The following is a 22,804-nucleotide window of genomic DNA, read 5'->3' on the forward strand; positions in this document are numbered from 1 at the left end:
GATGTGCGGGTTATGTGGATTGGCCATGCTAAATTGCCCCTAGTGTCCAAAGACATGCAGGTTAGGTCGTTTGGCCATATTAAATTACCACTTAGTGTCCAAAGATGTGCAGGTTAGGTGAATTTGCATGCTAAGTTGTCCTTAGTGTCCAAAGATGTACAGGTTAAATGGATTGGCCATGGTAAACTGCCGCTTAGTATGCAAAGATGTGCAGGTTAGATGGATTGGCCATGCTAAGTTGCTCCTTAGTGTCCCAAGATGTGTAGGTTATATGGATTAGCCATAGGAAATGTGCAGGGTTACGGTTAGAGGGTGGGGGAGATGGCCTGGGTAAGACACTCTGTGCGAGAGAGTCGGTGCAGACTCAATGGGCCGAATGGCCTCTTCAGCACTGTCGAGATTCCATGATAGAGTAGTTATCTCCACAGCAAATGGTTTCAGGGTGAATCCAAGGTCAGTCAATCATTTGAAAGTTGAGCGCTTTTGAATTTAATCCCCAATAAGTATTTGGAGCGAGCCTCATGAGGATTCCTTGGCTATGAATTCAGTCCCGTGCAAATCACTGGAAGTAGTGTGTGAAAGGAGTACAGCGGCAGATCCTACTGTATCCTCCTAATCTCAGAAATGGAGACAGGCTCTGTCAACTTTCTGTTCTACTCTTCGTAACTGTGACCTTATTTTGGGATTCTATCCCTGTCTTCGTGACTGTTCTGTCCTCTTATCTTTTATTCTCTTAATTTCCAGGAACGACAAGCAGAAAGAAAACTAAAAAATGTTTAGTTCTGAAAGGCAAGTGTGAATATTCTGTGTGTGTGTGTGTGAAATTTCTCCATCTTGTCTATGTGTTTTTTTCCTTCCTACTTCTTGTATTTGAGAGTGCTGTCTAATGTCAAAACACCTCAGAGCACTTCACACAATGCGGGAATCTATCTGATTGTTGTCATGTGGCGTACACACCAGTTATTCTGTATCCCACAACAACAGAGGTGAACAAGCTATCAATCATTCATTTTTTGCTAGTTGCTGGTCCACATTCTGGAAAATCTCCAACTCCCCTCCAAACAGTGCTACCTGATCACCTCAATCAGAAAACAGGGCCTCAATTTGACATTATATCAGAAGGACACCTTCGCCAGCCACCCACGCCACATCGAAGTAAAGTTTATTTTTTAGTGTCACAAGTAAGCTTACGTTAACACCGCAATGAAGTTACAGTGAAAATCCCCCAGTCGCCACATTCCGGCGCCAGTTCGGGTAACACTGAGGGAGAATTTAGCACGGCCAATGCACTGCAGTCTTTCGGACTGTGGGAGGAAACCGGAGCACCCGGAGGAAACCCACGCAGACACGGGGGAAAGCGTGCAGACTCCGCACAGACAGTGACCCAAGCTGACGCTGTGAGGCAGCAGTGCTAACCACTGTGCTGCCATGCCAGCCCGAAGTGTTTAATTGAGCTTAGATGATCAACCCACGACCTGACGGAGGACGCAAACCTACCATCTTCTGACCCAGAAGCAAACTGGCACACACTTGTTTATTTTTCTCTTTAATGTTTGTCTTGTGAACACACAGGACAGGAAAAGGCCAGAGCATCATAAACACATCCAGTCTGGTGTGACATTTAAGGGGAATGACAGCCTCTGGATGAAGCACTGCAGTTTCGAAGAAGCTATCAGATTAAATGTTGTTGCACTTAATTAAGTCATGTGGGTGGCACGGTGGCACAGTGGTTAGCACTGCTGCCTCACAACGCCAGGGACCCGGGTTCAATTCCCGCCTCAGATGACTGTCTGTGTGGAGTTTGCACATTCTCCCCGTGTCTGCGTGGGTTTCCTCCGGGTGCTCCGGTTTCCTCCCACACTCCAAAGATGTGCTGGTTAGGTTGATTGGCCGTGCTAAATTGCCTCTTTAGGTCAGAGGGATTAGCAGGGTAAATATATGGGTTTTGGGGATTGGGCCTGCGTAGGATTATTGTTGGTGCAGGCTCGAGGGGCTGAATGGCCTCCTTCTGCACTGTAGGGATTCTTGATGTATAAGTAGAAGCTCTAAAGACTGATATATTACTGGCCTCTAAGTTCACTCATAAATGCAGGTGACAAGCCATTATCTCTCACTGAAGATACTCTGAATGATGTCATTTGATGATGTAATGAATCTCGTCAACCATACCAAACTATTAACCTCTCGGGGAAATTCTTGATGCTTTGTTGCTTAATTAAGAGCAACGACCCATAAAACTAAAAGCTACATTAATTAGGAGATTCGAGTTTCCCCATGGGCGGCACGGTGGCACAGTGGTTAGCACTGCTGCCTCACAACGCCAGGAACCTGGGTTCAATTCCGGCCTTGGGCCACTGTCTGTGCGGAGTCTGCACATTCTCCCCGTGTCTGTGTGGGTTTCCTCCGTGTGCTCCGGTTTCCTCCCACAGTCCGAAGATGTGCGGGTTAGGTGGATTGGCCGTGCTAAATTGCCCCCTTAGTGTCCCAAAATGTACAGGTTAGATGGATTAGCCATGATAAATTGTTTGAGTTTATTTATTCATAGAAATCATAGAAACCCTGCAGTGCAGAAGGAGGCCATTCGGCCCATCGAGTCTGCACCGACCACAATCCCACCCAGGCCCTACCCCCATATCCCAACACATTTACCCACTAATCCCTCTAACCTATGCATTTCAGGACTCTAAGGGGTAATTTTTAGCATGGCCAATCAACCTAACCCGCACATCTTTGGACTGTGGGAGGAAACCGGAGCACCCGGAGGAAACCCACGCAGACACGAGGAGAATGTGCAAACTCCACACAGACAGTGACCCAAGCCGGGAATCGAAGCCTGGTGCAGTGAGGCAGCAGTGCTAACCACTGTGCCACCCATGTCGCCCTTGCTACTTACTGTCCAAAGATGTGTGGATCAGGTCATTGGCCATGCTAACTTGCTCCTTAGTTTCCAAAGATGTGCGGGTCAGGTGGGTGAGTGGGGTAAATACGTGGGGCTATGGGGATGTGTTGGTGCAGACTCAATGGGCCGAATGGCTTCCTTCTGCACAGTAGGGATTATAAACGATCAAACTGGGAGCAAATCTGTGCAGCCAGTGCCCAGGAAAAGTCTGCTTTCCTCACGTTTTGTCTGAACTGTGCGTGTTTCTCTTTGTAATCCTCAGGCTTCAGTGATCGGAAGCTGACACCAAAAGGACAAGAGCAGCTTGGAGAGGAGAAACAGCAGACTCTGGATGGTAAGGAGGACTTCCCACCGCCTCAGTTCTGTTTGATCAAGTTTCTCTTGAGGAAGCAGGTTGTGTTCTGAATGGGGGATGAGCCTGGGTCCCGTTTATTAGGAAGATTAATTATTAGCGAGCTGTTTGTCACCAGCTTTGGTATTGGAGGACATTTCTGCACTCGACCCAGTGCCTGACTCATCCCTCCCAGGTGCAGAGCAGAGGTTGCTGAGTAACAACGAGGCAGGAGGCAGAAGAGGAACAGGCTGTTAAAGTACCTGCTTCATAGAACAGGAAAACAGCAAGCTCAGAACACAGAACTGGACGAGGTCTGTATTACCAGGAGGTTGTAAGTTATCTCAGAGATCAGAAAAATGAATTTTAATGTAAGTGTGTTGTTTAAAAACGGATTACTGCAGTTTACTAAGTGGCTTTAGCCCAGAATATTAGCATAGGCATTCAGAGGCTTTCTCCAAAGGAAATAATAATATTGTAAAGCAATGTCACGAGAGGGTGTGCAGATAAATATTTATAAATTGTTTAAGTGTTACCCAACTTTCAAATCACCTAATTGAGGTTTTGTGTAACCATTCCGTTCTCCTAGTTAAACCCTGCCAAGAAAGAGGCAAGAATTGGTTTGGAGGTTTTGCCTCGGTCCAGGCTCGATGGGCTGAATGGCCTCCTTCCACACAGTAGGGATTTTAAAAAATATTACTCCACGTGCTAAAATCATCCCGGGAGAGTGATCCAAACAGGTTGACTCCCAGCAAACCCCCTCCTCCCCCCAGCAATGGGTTTAATTTGGGAGACACCCAACTAATAAATAGAGGCCGGCACGGTGGCACAGTGGTTAGCTCTGCTGCCTCACAGCACCAGGGACCCGGGTTCAATTCCAGCCTTGGGTCACTGTCTGTGTGGAGTTTGCACGTTCTCCTTGTGTCTGAGTGGGTTTCCTCCGGGTGTTCCGGTTTCCTCCCACAGTCCAAAGATGTGCAGGTTAGGTTGATTGGCCATGCTAAATTGTCCCTTAGTGTCCAAAGATGTGCAGGTTAGGTGGATTGGCCATGCTAAATTGTCCCTTAGTGTCCAAAGATGTGCAGGTTAGGTGGATTGGCCATGCTAAATTGTCCCTTAGTGTCCAAAGATGTGCAGATTAGGTGGATTGGCCATGCTAAATTGCCCCTTAGTGTTAGGGGGATCAGCAGGGTAAATACATGAGATTGCAGGCTGGGATTGCAGGCTCGATGGGCCAAATGGCCTCCTTCTGCACGGTGGGGAAAAGTCCGTTGACCTCGGGTGGATTTTCTGATTTCGGGACGAGCGTGTCCATAAAATCCCGCGCACAGATTCGAGGAGTTAACTCTGTTGTGAACATAAACAGTTTTCCCCATCAGGGAAGTTTCTCTTTTCACACTGTTATATTTTTTTAGGAAAGCAGTCCGCCGATCACGTGCGATCCCAAACTAACTCCGCCCTGCCTGAAGAATCTAAGGTATCTTGCTTTATAAATTCATGTTTTTAAGTGCAGCGATGCACTGTTCCTAACGGCCACCGGAATTATTCCCTGACAGTATTTCCCCGTTTGACGTGAAAGTTTGCTCGCGTTCCTTGGTGCGAGGTAGCCCTTGTGAAGTGAGTGAAGTAAGCCGTGTTCGGATTGGGCGATTGTACATCACAATGTAAAGCTTTTGTTAATCCAGTAACAGGAACTAACCTGACCCAAGTCTCACCTCCCTCCCTCCTCCCGCCCTCTCCCCGTACTGGTTCCGGAGGTGCAGAGTAAAACCACAGCTACCCTTTTTATCTCCCGGCAGAGCTCTGTAATCCACATTGAATTGGAAAAGCCAACAAGTGGCGGTTTGGGCTTTGCGTTGGTGGGTGGTGACAACGGGACTGCTACACTTGTGAAGGCGATTAGCCCGGGGAGTGTGGCAGCTTTGGATGGGAGACTCAAAGTGCGAGACAGAATCTTACAGGTAATGTCCCTCGGGGAGTAACCTCGGCACTTGTTGCGAACAGTACAATCTGAATTGTGACGGGGAAATAACCATGTAGCACTTTTCACAATCTTGGAGGGGGTGGGGGGGGGAGGGAAAGCACTTTAAGACCAGAGAAGGTACATTTGAAGTGTAACATGGGAATCATAGCAGCCAATTTGCCCGCAGCAAGCTCCCACAAACAGCTCTGTGATAATGGCCAGATAATCTATTTTTAGTAACACTGGTTCAGCGACAAGTATTGGAAGGGACCGGGGATAAGTCCCCACTTGAATTAGTGCCCAATTTGTTTGTGTCCCTCTGAGAGGAGAGAGGTTCAAGTTCTCACCCGAAAACCGGCACCCTCAACCCTGCAGCACTCCCTCCGCCCCGCACTGGAGTGTCCGCCTCGCTTCTTGCGCTGCGGCCCCTGGACAGGGCTCCTTAACCCTGCTGCGAGATGACTTGTTACGGCATTCGAAAAAAAATTGCGAATCTTCCCAAGACATTTTGCCGCGGCTTTGAATGCCGGATGCGGAAGTGGCGACATGTGGCATTTCTCCCGAGGTTTGTCAGAAGGGACAATCAGGAACAATTGCACGGATGTTACTTCTGCAAGGATAGTCGAAAACAGAAACTGCCGGAGATTAAATTCTGTTTACAATTTGCACATCGCTCTAATGTTAACCGATACCCTGTGAGGCGGTTATGGTGTATTGACTCTGTATATGTTTTGTATGATATTTATATACTGATCCTCAATTGGTAAGCTGTAATGTCATAGTAGCAATCATTATGTTTGCTAAGAAGCTGGTTCTTTCAAACTGTGACTTGTGTATATAGGTCGCACGATGCGTTTAGTAAAAAAAAGAATATATTTAGGCATGTGGCAATTGATTTTTGTAAATACAAATTAATACGTCATGCAAGTTTCCTATCAGACAATGTTATTCTGTTCAAAAGAATCATAGAATCCCTACAGTGCAGAAAGAGGCCATTTGGCCCATCGGGCCTACACTGAGTACAATCCCACCCAGGCCCTATCCCTGTAACCCCATATATTTACCCCACTAATCCCCTTAACCCACACACCCTTGGACACTAAGGGGCAATTTAGCATGGCCAATCCACCTAACCTGAACATCTTTGGACACTAAGGAGCAATTTAGCATGGCCAATCCACCTAACCTGCACATCTTTGGACACTAAGGGGCAATTTAGCATGGCCAATCCACCTAACCTGCACATCTTTGGACACTAAGGGGCAATTTAGCATGGCCAATCCACCTAACCTGCACATCTTTGGACACTAAGGGGCAATTTAGCATGGCCAATCCATCTAACCAGCACATCTTTGGCCACGAAGGAGCAATTTAGCATGGCCAATTCACCGAACCTGCACATCTTTGGACACTAAGGGGCAATTTAGCCTGGCCAATCCACCTAACCAGCACATCTTTGGACTATGGGAGGAAACTGGAGCACCCAGAGGAAACCCACGCAGACACAAGGAGAATGTGCCGACACAGACGGTCACCCGAGGCCGGAATTGAACCCAGGTCCCTGGCGCTGTAAGGCAGCAGTGCTAACCACTGTGCCACCGTGCCGCCCACGATGCTAATTAACTTTGTAGCATAATGTGAAGGATGGCGGGAGGATATTTGAAAACCATGCACTTCTGCTGAATTCAACTGAAAATTCAATTTTAATGAGAGAGAAGCTGAACGCTCTTGCGCTGCAGAGAAGAATCAATCATTTTTGAAGGAGGGATTTGTAGGAAGGACAGAAACAAGGGCAGTAAGTTGGGACCAGGTTGAAATCTTCCTTGTAAATACAGTCCTTCTCATTATCCAACCTTCGTTCTTGCATGTTTTGGTACAAAATTCGAAACCATAGACATTTTACACAAGCCAATTCAAAAATCTTGAAACAGGTGATACAATAATTCAGATGATTAAGGATCAACTCAATTCAGAGAGAAGAAACCATCCAACTTCTGGCCAATAGCAAAAACAGAAAAATGCTGGAAAATCTCAGCAGGTCTGACAGCATCTGTGGAGAGAGAATAGAGCCAACGTTTCGAGTCTGGATGACTCTTCATCAGAGCCATCATATTGACCCATCGAGTTTTCTCAGACATAGAGAAGTACAAAAGCTAATTTTGGATTTGCTGCCTAGGTGTTGGAAGTTGCAAATCAGGCGTACGGGTTTAGGTCACTTCATCTGCCTTAGGCCACGTTTTGCCTCGAAGGGCTAAGCCTGTGTTCCTGAAGTTCCAGTGAAGTAAAGCTCATTAAAACTTGGATGTGAATGGATTCCTTGTTGGATTTGGCCCTTCCTCAGTATCTCCTCCTCAACGTCCTTCCTTGTGCAGGAGGATGTGAACGGCCAGGCCCGAAGGTGCTCGAAGGTGAGTGTTATTGTTGAAACTTTCGTTTGTCAAGTTCGTTCTTGATTTACCGGCATCACTGCTCCTGTCTTAACATTTTGCACTGTTCAGTTCTGTTAGTTTGCATGGGGAGACTTTTATTTCCAAAACCAGATCGAACAACCCTATTGCTTGCAGCTGCTATTCACACTTGCAGCAATCAAAGTGCGATTGGGATTCCTTTGGAAATTCCAATGACATCTCCTGATTTTGGGGGGAAGGGAAGTGAATAAGGAAGGCAGATGCCTTTCTTTGTCGTACTTTATGTACACGCCCATGCTTAGCCCACAATGTGCATAAATCAGCCTACTAATCAGTCTTATCTCCACACGGGATGGCACAGTGGCACAGTGGGTTAGCACTGCTGCCTCACAGCGCCAGGGACCTGTGCTCGATTCCTGGCTTGGGTCACTGTCTGTGTGGAGTCTGCACATTCTCCCCGTACCTGCATGGGTTTCCTCCGGGTGCTCCGGTTTCCTCCAACAATCCAAAATCCGTGCTGGTTAGGTACATTGGCCATGCTAAGTTCTCCCTCAGTGGAGTGTGGCGACTAGGGGATTTTTACAGTAACTTCATTGCAGTGTTAATGTAAGCCTACTTGTGACTAATAAATAAACTTTAAAAAAAGATAGAATCCCTACAGCGCAGAAGGAGGCACTTCAGCCCACCGAGTTTGCACTGAGTCTCTGACAGAACACTTTACCCAGGCCTTATCCCTGTAAAACCCAAGTATTTACCCATATATTCACCCCTAACCTACATATCTTTGGAAACTAAGTGGCAATTTGCCATGTTTAATCCACCTAACCTACAGATCTTTGGACACTAAGGGAGCGATTTCACCATCGCGATGCCTGTGGTGGTAAAGTGGGGCGTAAAGTGATTAGTGCGATTGCTGCCAGTTTCCGCGACTGGCGGCATTTCATGAGCGCCAGATTTCCGGCGTGGTCAACCTCTCCCCAGAGATGGGCAAGAGGCAGGTTAATGCATGGAAATTTATTTAAAAGCTGTTTAGCATCTGCTTAGCAAGCCCGGTGCTCAATTGTCCGGGCTCGCCTGCCTTTATGGCCTCGCCGGGAATGGTTCTCACCGGCGAGGAATAGACACGCTCCCCATGAACGGTGGAACCGGAGGCCCGTGAGGCCCCCCCCTAGGGAGGCTGAGGACAAGAAGGGTGCCCCGTGGGCAGAGCCAGACTGGCACCTGGGGAATGCTCACTGGGCAGTGCCAGGGATGTGGCTAATGGGGGAGTGGCGGCGGGGCCAGTTGGGGCAGGACTAATGGGGGAGGGGCCAGTGGGGGTGGGGCTAATGGAGGAGGGGCCAGTGGTAGCAGGGCAAATAGGGGAGGGGCCAGTGGGGGTGGGGCTAATGGGGAGGGAGCTAATCTGCAGCGATCGGTGGGGGGAGGGAGGGAGAGGGAACCTGTTAATTCTCAGATACTTTCGACCGGTTTGCTTACTCCAAGGTTTTACCCCGGTGCCCTTATTGGCAAGATGGACAAAGGACAAACACAAGTAAAGGTTCAACAAGTTTATTAATAATAACACTATTAACCCTTAAATTATCCACATGAAACAAGAGGATAGCCCAGATTCAAGTATACTACCCGCAAAGATGGTTTGGTTAAACTGCAGGCCCGATTCTCTGAGTCCCTCTGGTCTGTCGTCACGAAGGTGAGTCTCGATGGCAGCTTCTTCCTTCCTTCTCTGGTCAGTCTTCCAAATGGTCAAGGGCGCCTCCCTCATCGTGTCTTCACTCCTGGTGTGTCTGAGATGTGTACCTTTATCCCCCTGCCTGATTGCCTTTCCAGAAACTTCTCTGGCTTCTGGCCAATGAGGTCCCAGGAGGGGGTTCCAATACCCAGTGGGTTTCTTGATGTCTACCTGACAGGACACCAGGGTCCGCCCCCAGGTGTCCACCTCCATGCTGTTGTTTACATGTAACCTGTTGTCAGATAAACTAACTGCAGGAACTCTTGGTGACAGAAAGTCTGGCCCAATCTGGGCTTCTAACAATAGACCGGTGCATTTCGATGGGGTGCAATGATCTCCTGCTGAGTATCAGTCGAGTGCAACGATCTTTGATGGGTGGTTGGTGGGTCAGGCCCAGACATGTTTGTGTATTTGTACAATTGGCCTGCCCGAGGTTTGACTGTGTTTGATTTTAATATGCCCAATTCTTTAATTTAGGATATCCAATTTCATCAGCCTTAAAACTAGGCCCTGATTATATTACCACACCGCTGTCACTCTGCAGTGATCGGTGGGGGGAGGACAGCGGGGCCGCGATCAGTGGGAGAGGTCGGCAATCAGCCTGGGCAGCGGGAGGGCTCGGCAGGGGTTATATCTCAGGCCGCGGGCCCCTGCGATTATTGGAGGGGGGAGGTGGAGTGCTTCAGGCTGCCTGCACTAGCAGGGGCCTGACAACCCTCTCTTTGTCTGTCAGACCCCTGCTACTGATAATGCGCATGAGCAGCATCAGAGGCCTGCACATGCACAGTACCTCCCTCTGCAGGCTTTCAGGCATGTTAGGCCCCGCCTACAGGCTTCTGCAACAGGCTCGTTCAGAATTTTGCAGGTAGAGTGTGTATGGGGGTCTGAAAACACACCCAAAAGACGGATCTGAAACTCTCCCAGTTTCAAGTCCACCCAGCACTTAGAAAAACATGGTAAAACTGCCCCCTTTCGGACAATTTAGCATGGTTGATCCACCTAACCTGCACATAATTGGACTGTGGGAGGAAACGGGAGCACCCGGAGGAAACCCACGCAGCCATGGGGAGAACGCGCAGACTCCACACAGTCGCCCAAGGCCGGAATTGAACTCGGGTCCCTGGCGCTGTGAGGCAGCAGTGCTAACCACTGTGTCACCGTGCCTGGTGAAATTTCTCTTGGGCCAGGTAGCCAGCTATTACCAGCACCAGTTGAGACAATGGACCATGAATGGGATGAAGCAAAAGGAAGAAGATATAGGCTGAAGTAGGAACATGGACAATCATGGAGGACTTGAAGGAGCCAGAACCTACATAGTATCTCCAAGGACTGCAAGGAGGGGCAACGATGAACATAAGAAAGGACTAAGGTTTGACCCAACATTAAAACCATTTCCAAAAGCATGGTTATAATCTTTTTATTTAACTGCTATCTAACTTAATTACAGAGGATCTATTTATTATCAGTTGCTTTGCTATGACCACAAGATACAACACTCACTCTTCGAGAGCGTCATTCCAAAACTGGGTTCTTTTAGAGATTTATTTTAAATCATAGAATCCCTACAGTGCAGAAGGAGGCCATTCGGCCCATTGAGTCTGCACCAACCACAATCCCACCCAGGCCCTATCCTCATAACCCCATGCATTTACCCTAGCTAGTCCCCCTGACACTAAGGGGCAATTTAGCACGGCCAATCCACCTAACCCGCACACCTTTGGAGTGTGGGAAGAAACCGGAGCACCCGGAGGAAACCCACGCAGACACGGGGAGAACGTGCAGACTCCACACAGACAGTCACCCAAGCTGGGAATCAAACCCTGGTCCCTGGCGCTGTGAGGCAGCAGTGCTAACCACTGTGCCACCGTGCCGCCCAGTGTTGTGTTATATTCTGTTGAATGGGGTGCTGTTGTAACCCTGAAACAAGCTATTTGTGAAGATCCTTCCAACAACCATGTCAAGTAGGGGGACTAAATCACATCAGAGGTACTAATTTTGTGTTGATATTTATTTCTTAATCTCCAGGTAGGCCAAGTGTTAAATGGTTTTCAGGCTGTTCTGCTTTCGGGCAACTGTCAGCATATTTCCAGAAGACTATTTCTGTTGGTGCCAACCTTGGTGCCATAGCTTTAGTCTTCATTATGGGGCACTGGTGCATCAATACTTTCCAACTGCCCATTCTCACCTTCGCTTGCGCTTGGCTCTCAGAAGTTAATTGTGGTGGAGTGGGGAATATCTCGCGATACGGCCCCCTTAGTCAGGCTCGTTCGCACGCGTGTAGATTTTGACGTTTTCTCCCCGCCACCTTGCTGGAGGTGTGAGTCGATAACGAGACGATCAAGGGCGACTGGGCATCTCCCTTGGTGAACAACGGGACCAACGGTGTATCTCCTTAACCAGTGAAATTTCAGCAGAAGAAGGAAAGTGAATTAGAGGGAGTGAATTCATCTTCAGAGCTGATACGGAAAGAGGAATATAGAGAGCGAGAGAAATAAAGATTGGATTATGTGAGAGAGAAAAAAAGAAGGTAAGATAAATCTTAAGAATTTGACATTTTTAAAATCCTCAACCTGACGGAATAATTTTAATTGTTCCATTTTGGATAAAGAGGTTGACCGGAAGTCAATAATAATGATTAATTTTTGTTAAATAGGAGAATTAACGCTGTCAATTTCTGTGACTGAACTTCCTGAGGTGAGTTTAATGGGAAATTAATTTGCAAACGTGGCAACTTCACGAAAATCACGGGGATTAGTCCAAAGATGTGCGGGCTAGGTTGATTGGCCATTCTAAATTGCCCCTTAGTGTCCCGGGATGCATAGGTTAGAGGGGTTAGTGGGTAAATATGTAGGGATATGTGGATAAGGCCTGGGTGGGATTGTGGTTGGTGCAGACTCGATAGGCCGAATGGCCTCTTTCTGCACTGTAGGATTCTATGATTCTATGATTAAGGGTTCAGAGCCCATGGCTTTGTGGGGCATCTCAGTACACATTATTAGCATGTTCAGACATGTTTTTATTTATTAGTGTCATAAATAGGTTTACATTAACATTGCAATGAGTTTACTATGAAAATCCCCCAGTCGCCACATTTCAGCTCCTGTGTGGGTACGCGGAGGGAGAACTTAGCACCTAACCGGAGCACCTGGAGGAAACCCATGCAGACACGGGGAGAATGTGCAGACTCCGCACAGACAGTGACCCAAGGCCGGGAATCGAACCCGCGATCCTGGTGCTGTGAGGTAGCAGTGCTAACCATTGTGCCACCATAACTTACATGACAAGTGTGTGTCCAGTATTAGTAGGGACTTGAATATGTGTTGATACGAATGACATCTGGCACTTAAATTTAACAGAGGGAGAAAATGCTGCCCTTATATTATGTAACATAAGGTAGCCACATGGCGCCAATTGTTCAATCATTTCATCTCTTACTAAGAATGAAGGATGGTCTATGTAATGTTTGGTCATATTCGGGAATGTTGTTTGATGAATTGTAACTTATTAAGAGCACAACGTCTTCCAAAAGGCAAATTGTATTAAGGCTTGAATTTATGAATGTTGGTGTTATGTAGTTCCGCCAAACGATTAGGATACTGGAGCTTTACTGTGTAGCAAGTGAATGTTAAAACTGGGTACTTAAAGACACGGCAGAGTTAAATTAAAGGGGTTGAAATTTTAATGGGGGTTCTCCCAATTGTCCATCGTGATATTGGTATAAGATCACTCGGAACACTGTACAAGTGGTAGACAGTCCAGATGATATAATGGGATGCGATGGCCGAGTGGTATTATCGCTAGACTATTAATCCAGAAACTCAGCTAATGTTCTGGGGACCCGGGTTCGAATCCCACCACGGCAGATGGTGGAATTTGAATTCAATAAAAAATATCTGGGATCAAAAATCTACTGATGATTGTGAAACCATTATCAATTGTTGGAAAAGCCCATCTGGTTCACTAATGTCCCTTTAGGGAAGGAAATCTGCCGTCCTTACCCGGTCTGGCCTACATGTGACTCCAGAGCCACAGCAATGTGGTTGACTCTCAACTGCGCTCGGGCAACTAGGGATGGGCAATAAATGCTGGCCATCCAGCAACACCCATGGCCCACGAATGAAGATTAAAAAAGGAATTGCAACAGAAATTCAACCCCAAAGTCTGCAGTGTTTGACTGAACCGGACAGTATTTAACCATTATCCTTAAGCTAAAAACACTCATCACTTGGCTGATAAATCATAGAATCCTACAGAACAGAAGGAGGTCATTCGGCCCATCGAGTCTGCACCATCCACAATCCCACCCAAACCCTATCCCCATAACCTCATACATTTACCCTAGCTACTCCCCCTGACACTAAGGGTCAATTTAGCATCGCCAATCCACCTAACGTGCACATCTTTAGACTGTGGGAGGAAATCGGAGCACCCAGAGAAAACCCATGCAGACACGGGGAGAATGTGCAGACTCCACATAGGCAGTGACCCAAGCCGGGAATCAAACCCAGGTCCCTGGCGCTGTGAGGAAGCAGCGCTAACCACTGTGCCACCATGCTGCCCATGAAGGGGCAGTGCTCTGAAAGCTCGTGATTCCAAATAAACCTGTTAGATTTTAACCTGGTGTTGTGAGACTTCTTACTGGGAAATTTAAGGGAGCTGTTCCAAAATTTGGCCAAATTCATTTTGACCTGAGATTGAAACATGTTTCATAGTTACAGTCAATACAATTTATTTTGGCGTGAGACTATAATTGACTTGCTCCCTCAGCAATAGATTCTATCTTTGGCCCTCCCTCTGAAAGGTATTGCGGTTTGGTGATATTGCGTTCCTGAATAACTTTCTTTGAAGGTGTTCATTCATCCGTTGTCGTAGCGTCTGCATGGTCTCCCCAATGTACCATGCCTTGGGACATCCTTTCCTGCAGCGTAACAGGTAGACAACGTTGGCCGAGTTGCAAGTGTATGTACCGTGTCCCTGGTAGATGGTGTTCTCACGTGAGATGATGGCATCCGTGTCGATGATCCGGCACGTCTGGCAGAGGTTGCTGTGGCAGGGTTGTGTGGTGTCGTGGTCACTGTTCTCCTGAACGCTGGGTAGTTTGCTGCTGACAACAGTCTGTTTGAGGTTGTGCGGTTGTTTGAAGGCAAGAAGTGGGGGGTGGGGATGGCCTTGGCGAGATGTTCGTCTTCATCAATGACATGTTGAAGGCTCCGGAGAAGATGTCGTAGCTTCTCTGCTCCGGGGAAGTACTGGACAATGAAGGGTACTCTGTCCGCCGTGTCCCGTGTTTGTCTTCTGAGGAAAAAAAGGAGGCAGGAGCTCTGACTTTCCTTGGCCAGAACCTTGCAGTTTCAATAATGGCGAAAATGGCACTGTCCACTGTCATTGTCCTGTGAAACTGACCGTCACGTCTTGTGTCCGCATGTGCTTATTGAATTGGAGATATTACTGTCAGTGATGCCCTGCTCCTCTGCAGTGTCTCTACGCTATTCAAAACCCTATGTCAATCTTTAGAAATCACTGAATTACCGTGAACCTCCCCTTTTATTCTAAAAATCCAAAAACATGTCTTGTTAATGATGCTTAACTTGGTTTTTTAACAGTGTACCTCATTAACCCTACAGCCAAACAATGTTTCTGGTTCTGGAAATCTGATTTTATATTTGTGTAATGTCATGTTTGTCCTTTATGATAAAATTCTGTAGATTTTAATGTAACTATTTGTTTATGACATTTCCACTTCAACTGTATCAACCTTTATTTCACCCTCTGTATAACCGATAAAAAATGAGGGATAATTGGTGCATTTTACTTCCTGGTTTGCTGTCTGTGGTAATTCTTCTCTGTGATTGGCTGCTTACCCTGCTTGATGACATCACTGGTTTCAGACTCCTGGAGATCCTCTTCAGTGGGTGTCAAATTAACACCAGCTCAGAGGAAATCCACGCCACAGAGATCGCTGCATCTTCATGGCAGCTTCTTTGTGGTCAGTGGTGAGTGTAATCACTTCCGCACTAACCGCACAAGCCAAATTCATACATTCATTGCTTTCTTAATGACTTTTTGGAACTCGTGGAAACAGTAGTGACTTCTCGACTCAGTCAACAGCTAATCAACCCTTATAACCATGTACTTTCAAAAGATTTTCCTGTACGTTATCATTTGAGGTCATCTAAATGTATCAGTACTGCCTCAGAAAAGCAGCCAGCATAATCAAGGACCCCACGCACCCTGGACATTCTCTCTTCCACCTTCTTCCTTCGGGAATAAGACACAAAAGTCTGAAAACACGTACCAACTGACTCAAGAACAGCTTCTTCCCTGCTGCCGTCAGATTTTTGAATGGGCCTACCGTATATTAAGTTAATCTTTCTCTCCAGCCCACCTGTAACTGCAACATTATATTCTGCACCCTCTCCTTTCCTTTTTGCCAATGTACTCTATGAACGGTATGCTTTGTCTGTGTAGCGCGCAAGAAACAATACTTTTCACTGTATCCCAAAATATGTGACAATAATAAATCAAATCAAATCAAAAGAGTTCCCACTATTAGTTGAGGACTTTCCTCTGCCCATTTAATGGCACCAAAACTGTGCCCTGGAATTCCGAGATGGAAAGAACACAGCGATCCCCGAAGGCCATCTGGGATCCGACTGAACAGGGAACCAATCAAACCAAAGGATAAAGAACAAGGGTCCGAACAAAGCAGTATAATTTAAAATAGTGAATTTGACTGAAAGATAAGGGACGAAAGGGAAAATAGATGATTAGGTTAAGAAAGGACAAAAAAAACATAGAAAGGAACAGTAAAACAAAAGGATCTCCAACTTTTGAATGGTCCTATCACGTATTAAGTTGACCTTTCTCTCCAGTCTATCTGTAACTGCAACATTATATTCTGCACCCTATCCTTTCCTTTTTCCCTATGTACTCTATGAACGGTATGCTTTGTCTGTGTAGCACAAGAAACAATACTTTTCACTGCATCCCAATACATGTGACAATAAATTAATTCAAATCAAAAACCCCTTCAACAAATGTCTCAGAGATCTGGCAAAACAGCAAGACCAAACAATCCTTAAATTGGGACGTGAGATAAACATCTCCTCAGGTAGACTTTGGTCAGAAGTTTCAAAAAAAGAGTGACTTTATCCCGCTGTGTGAGTTGAGATTTAATTTGAAAAAATGAGAATGGGAAAAGGACATGGGTGGCACAGTGGTTAGCACTGCTGCCTCACAGCGCCAGGGACCCGTGTTCGATTCCCAGCTTGGGTCACTGTCTGTGTGGAGTCTGCACATTCTCCCCGTGTCTGCGTGGGTTTCCTCCGGGTGCTCCAGTTTCCTACCACAGTCCAAAGATGTGCAGGTTAGGTTGATTGGCCATGGTAAATTGCCCCTTAGTGTCAGGGGGATTAGCTAGGGTAAATGCATGGGGTTATGGGGATAGGGCCTGGGTGGTATTGTGGTCGGTGTAGACTCAATGGGCCGAATGGCCTCCTTCTGCACTGTGGGATTCTATGACAAGCAAGGTGGACAGAATTTGCCGTGACCTATCCAGATGATGATGAAATCAGACAGCATTCATTTCTGCTCAAAGTGAGGGATCTTGTAACCATGACCAGACAGTTCTATAATATAACTTGTCAAGGGAAAAGATGTGTGGAACAAAGATGTAAGTGGGTGTGTGAGTGAACTGGAAGGAAGGAAGCTGGAGACACCAGATGAACCAAGCATTGATGATGATTGTGGAGGACTTGGAAGTTGCGCAATCCATAGGATCAACAACTGAAAGTAGAGACAAAACTGGATATAGGGAAGTGCTGAATGTTGAACGAGTAGTGTGACCATATATGGAATGAAGTTTCAAAACTGTTACACATGTAATTTTTCTATCTTCATTACTTGGGTAGAAATAAAGATTAGTTTTATAGTGGATAAGCTCTGTCAGTTAACTGCCCAGACATTCAAGGTGAAAATTACCTCATCAACTTAAACCATGAGCGTATGATTGTTTAAGTTAAGTTATTAGTGTCACAAGTAGGTTCACATTTACACTGCATTAAAGTCACTGTGAAAATCCCCTAGTCCAGCGCCAGTTCAGGTATACTGAGGGAGAATGTAGCATGGCCAATGCACCTAACCAGCATGCCTTTCAGACTGTGGGAAGAAACTGGAGCATCAGGGACCTGGGTTCAATTCCGTCCTCAGGTGGCTGTACGGGTAGAGTCTGCATGTTCTCCCTGTATCTGCATGGGTTTCCTCTGGGTGCTCCGATTTCCTCCCACAGTCCATGTGGCCATGCTGAACTGACCCTAGTAAGAAGTCTCACAACACCAGGTTAAAGTCCAACAGGTTTATTTGGTAGCAAACCTGTTGGACTTTAACCTGGTGGTGTGAGACTTCTTACTGTGTTTACCCCAGTCCAATGCAAGCATCTCCACATCATGACTGACCCTAGTGTCAAGGGGATTAGCAGGGTAAATATATGGGGTTAAAGGAATAGGGCCTTGATGGGATTGTAGTTGGTGCAGACTCGATGGGCCGAATGGCCTCCTTCTGCACTGTAGGGATTCTACGGCACCCGGACAAAACCTACGAAAACATGGGGAGAACATGCAGACTCCTCACAGACAGTGGCCCAAACTGGGAATCGAACCCAGGATCCTGGCCCTGTGAGGCAGCAGTGCTAACCATTGTGCCACCTGCAGCACAGTGCTGCAGGTTTCTTGGGTATACATCTGCAAAAGATTGTAAAATCTTAAAACCGGTATGTTATATTTAGGTAAACTCAATTAAATGACGTGCTGTTGTCATTCCGAAACCAAGTTATTGAGCTATTTGTGAAGATCGCTCCAATAACCTTGTTAGAAAAAAATAGAGTCACAACAGACAAACATTTTTGAGTAGCTGGTTATTTCCCATAGTGCCTCATTTTATTCAGTCTATTGGTAGCAGACATGTTTCATTGGTTGTTGTTCTGGCTGACCAGAGGGTAACCTGATTAGCTAAAGTTCAGGAATGTAAGATAGATGCTAACACTATCCCACATCATTTGTAAACAGCTTCAGAAGTTTAGTGGTATTATCGCTAAACTATTAATCCAGAAACTCAGCTGATGTTATGGGGACCCGGGTTCGAATCCCGCCACGGCAGATGGTGGGATTTGAATTCAATGAAAAAAATCTGGAATTAAGAATCTACTGATGACCATGAAACCATTGTCAGAAAAACCCATCAGGTTCACTAATGTCCTTTAGGGAAGGAAATCTGCCATCCTTACCTGGTCTGGGCTACATGTGACTCCAGAGTCACAGCAATGTGGTTGACTCTCAACTGCCCTCGGGCAACTAGGGATGGGCAATAAATGTTGGCCAGCCAGCGATGCCCATGTCCCACGAATGAATGAATGAATAAAAAGTTTCAGATAATCTTCTTCATCATATCCCAAAAACTCAGTTAGTAGTCTCACAACACCAGGTTAAAATCCGACAGGTTTATATAAACCTGTTAAATAAACCTGTTGGATTTTAACCTGGTGTTGTGAGACGACTTATTGTGCCTCCCCCAGTCCAATGCCGGCAACTCCACATCATCCCAAAGACTTCATCAAACCCTATCAGCAACTTGCAACTTGAGTTGGATATAATTTTTTCTTTATTCATTTGTGGGATATGGGCGTCGTTGGCTGGTCAACATTTATTGCCCATCCCTAACTGGGGTGGCACGGTAGCACAGTGGTTAGCACTGCTGCTTCACAGCTCCAGGGACCCGGGTTCGATTCCCGGCTTGGGTCACTGTCTGTGTGGAGTTTGCACATTCTCCTTGTGTCTGCGTGGGTTTCCTCCGGGTGCTCCGGTTTCCTCCCACAGTCCAAAGATGTGTGAGTTAGATTGATTGGCTATGCTAAAAAATTGCCCCTTAGTGTCCTGAGATGCGTAGGTTAGAGAGATTAGTGGGTAAATATGTAGGGATGTGGGGGTAGGGCCTGGGTGGGATTGTGGTCGGTGCAGACGCAATGGGCCAAATAGCCTCTTTCTGCACTGTAGGGTTTCTATGATTCTAATTGCCCTCAAGAAGGTGGTGGTAAGCCGCCATCTTGAATCGCTGCAGTCTATGTTCTGTGGGTTGACCCTCAATGCCGTTAGGGCTATGAATAACTATGATTAACTATGATTACCATGCTGATTAATACCTAGTTCCTCCCATTGAAACATAGAAAATAGAGGCGGGTAGGATCATTCGGCCTTCTGAGCCTGATGTAGCATTCAATACAACCATGGATGATTCTTTATCTCAATGCTACACTTCCGCTCTCTACCCATACCCCTTGTAGAGTCGAGAAATCTCTCAATTCCTTCTTAAGTATATTCAGTAACTTGTGGCTTCCACAGCTTTCTGTGGTACAGAATGCCATCGATTCACCACTCTCTGAGTGAAGAAGTTGCTCCTCACCTCAATCCTAAATGGCCTACCCCGTATCGGGGGACTGTGGCCCCTTGTTTTAGCAACACCCCCCTCCCCCACCAACCCCAACCACTCCCCACCTCTGTGCACGCCCCCCCCCCCCCCCCCCATCCCTAACCCCCCCCAAGCCAGGGGAAACGGATGCTTCTTCTTGTGGGGCATCCTAGGACGAGAGGTCATAGTCTTAGGATAAGGGGTAGCAAATTTAAAACAGAGTTGAGGAGAAACTACTTCTCCCAAAGGGTTGTGAATCTGGAATTCGCTGCCCCAAAGTGCGGTGGATGCTGGGACAGAGAAGTAAATTTAAGGAGGAGTTGGACAGATTTTTAATGGGTTGAAGGGTTATGGGGAGAAGGCAGGAAAATGGGGATGAGGAGCATATCAGCCATGATTGAATGGGGGAGCAGACTCGATGGGCCGAATGGTCTAATTCTGCTCCTATATCTTATGAACTTACCCAGTCAGTTCAACCCTGTCAGAATTTTTTAACATTTCAATGAGATCCCCTCTCATTCTTCTAAACTCCAGGTAACCCAATCTCTTCTCATACATAATCCCGCCATCCCAGGAATAAGTCTGATGACCACTTTGTGCCACATTCAAGCAGTCATGCAGTTGGGAGAAGGTGCATGACGTGTGCTGTATGTTTTACACCCTTGTAAAGTCACTTGACTTTTTTGAACATCAACATTCCGCCATGTAACAAGCAGCAATCAGGTGGATTATCATCATTCCGACTGGCTTTCTCTAACAAGGGGCACTTCCCCTTCGCAACAGAGAAAGGACATTTCCCCGGGCTGTGTGTGTGTGGTGGGGTGGGGGGGGGGGGCTGGAGTGGTAGGGGGTGCTTAGAACCAGGGGACACAGTCTCAGAACAAGGGTGAGACCATTAAGTATTGCGATGAGGAGGAACTTCTTCACTCAGGGAGTGGTGAATCTTTGCAATTCTCTGCCCCAGTGAGCTGCGGAGGATCAGTCATTGAGTACGTTCCAGGTAGGGACCGATAGATCTCCAAGGTGGAATCTTACGTTGCGGTGGGGCTGTAAAATGTGACGAGCCTGTCAAAACTCCATTGACTTCGGCGGGAATGGAAAATCCCACTGGCACGAGGGGCTCATAAAATTCCGGCTCGAGATGCTAATGACATCAAGGGATATGGGGATAGCACAGGAAAATGGCGTTGAGGTAGATGATCGGCCATGATTCAGTTGAGTGGCAGAGCAGGTTTGAGGGGCTGAATGGCCCACTCCTCCTATGTTCTTATTAATACATGTCCTTTTCACATTTGCCGGTTGAAAGTTGCCGTTAGCAATTAGAAGCCACATGCGGAGAGGTGTGAGCTCCTCTCTAAAGCTGCTCTAAAGCAGAGGATTCTGGGAATGGGGACAATATGGCTCCAAGTTGGAGACTAGAACCTTGTCTTTTTCATCTTTTATTTCCTTATTTTCTCGCTCACTTGCTCCTTTAGGCACGGGCATGGGCAGCAGGGTGGCACACTGGTTAGCACTGCTGCCTCACAGCGCCAGGGACCCGGGTTCGATTCCCAGCATGGGTCACTGTCTGTGTGGAGTTTGCACGTTCTCCCCGTGTCTGCGTGGGTTTCCTCCGGGTGCTCCGGTTTCTTCCCACTGTCCGAAAGACGTGCTGGCTAGGTGCTAAGTTCTCCCTCAGTGTACCCGAACAGGCGACGGAGTGTGGGGACTAGGGGATTTTCACGGTAACTTCACTGTAGTGGTAATGTAAGCCAACTTGTGACGCTAATAAATCAACTTTAAACTTAAAAATTTAAGCTCAGTTCACCCCAATGTCTTGTCATGTGAAGCCCTGTTCCCACCAAAATTCTGCAATAAACCCTGGCTTTGGGACGTTTCACTATGTTGAAATATAAGTTGTTTTTGTTCCTCTTGATGGTGGACCCTCAAAGCAAGAACCTCACACCGTCCTCCAACTCTCATTTTTCCAACTGTTAACACTTACCAAAGATAGATCGACCACTGGTGAATATGTCTGCGAGGGGCAATAGGGTGCATTCGGTGAAATACAGGAAGGGGGAAGTGGAAGGCCTACAATTAATAGTTGAAGGACCAGATTGAGTGGTCTTTACAGCTGAAGAGGCTTTAGGGCCTGCTTACAAAATCACCCTGATCGCTGAACAGAAACAACACATTTCATTACAGTTATTTGAGAGCATGGTATCTAACAGGCTCAGTTTGGGGCTTGTCTATAGAGGACCTACATCTGTTCAAGACCACTTGATGGAGCTACAGACCATCAAGATTCGAGGCCTGAAATGGAAGCCATCTTGGAAAGGGCCTAAAGTGTGGTCTTTGCTTCCATCACCCATGCCTTGATTGGCACTCTTGGGACTTTAGATCCCTCCAGCGCATGCTGTCGGCATTCGACATGTTGTGTCCTCATTTAAGACAGATTTGAGGAAGAATTTCTTCTCTCACAGACTGATGAATCTTTGGAATTCTTTGCCCCAGCAAGTTGTGGAGGCTGAGTCCTTGAACATTTCCAAGGCTGAGATCGATAGATGTTTAATCAGTCGGGGAATTAAGGGTTACGGAGATAAGACAGGAAAGTGGACTTAGTAAGTGTTAGATCAGCCCTGATCCTATTAAGAGGCAGAGCAGGCTCGAAGGACTGTTAGCTCAGTTCTGATCTTATTAGGCTCGAAGGGCTGAATGGCCTACTCCTGTTTCTATTTCCTATGGGTGTTCCCCTGCCCTGCTTCTCAATTGGGACTTGGAATCAGATCAGCAGAGCTGTGTTTCCTCTCATGTTTCCAAGACGAGGTGGAAGTGTATGAAAATCTGCATGTTCGGTTTGAGATCTGAGATTTAACCTTTCATAAACCGGACCACGCATTGTTTTTTTCTGGCTGTGCACAATACTCCAGGTGCGGCCTCACCAATGCCTTGTTTAGTTGCTTCAATATTTCCTCACCTTTATATCCTATTCCTTTAGCTATAAATGCCAACATTCCATTTGCTTTCTTTATTA

The 22,804-nt window shown here is 46.7% G+C and overlaps 1 protein-coding gene across 1 annotated transcript in view; it reads left to right on the forward strand.

Annotated features, from left to right (window-relative positions):
* Positions 1–22,804, forward strand: part of ptpn20 (protein tyrosine phosphatase non-receptor type 20) — a 322,568-nt gene that overhangs the window by 267,978 nt on the left and 31,786 nt on the right. The window contains exons 34-37 of the mRNA XM_078199281.1: positions 745–789; positions 3,162–3,233; positions 4,646–4,707; positions 5,030–5,191. Coding sequence (XP_078055407.1) covers positions 745–789; positions 3,162–3,233; positions 4,646–4,707; positions 5,030–5,191 — 341 coding nt within the window. The remainder of the gene's footprint in view (positions 1–744; positions 790–3,161; positions 3,234–4,645; positions 4,708–5,029; positions 5,192–22,804) is intronic.

Source organism: Mustelus asterias, chromosome 28 (assembly GCF_964213995.1).
Source record: "Mustelus asterias chromosome 28, sMusAst1.hap1.1, whole genome shotgun sequence".
Lineage (NCBI taxonomy): Eukaryota > Metazoa > Chordata > Chondrichthyes > Carcharhiniformes > Triakidae > Mustelus > Mustelus asterias.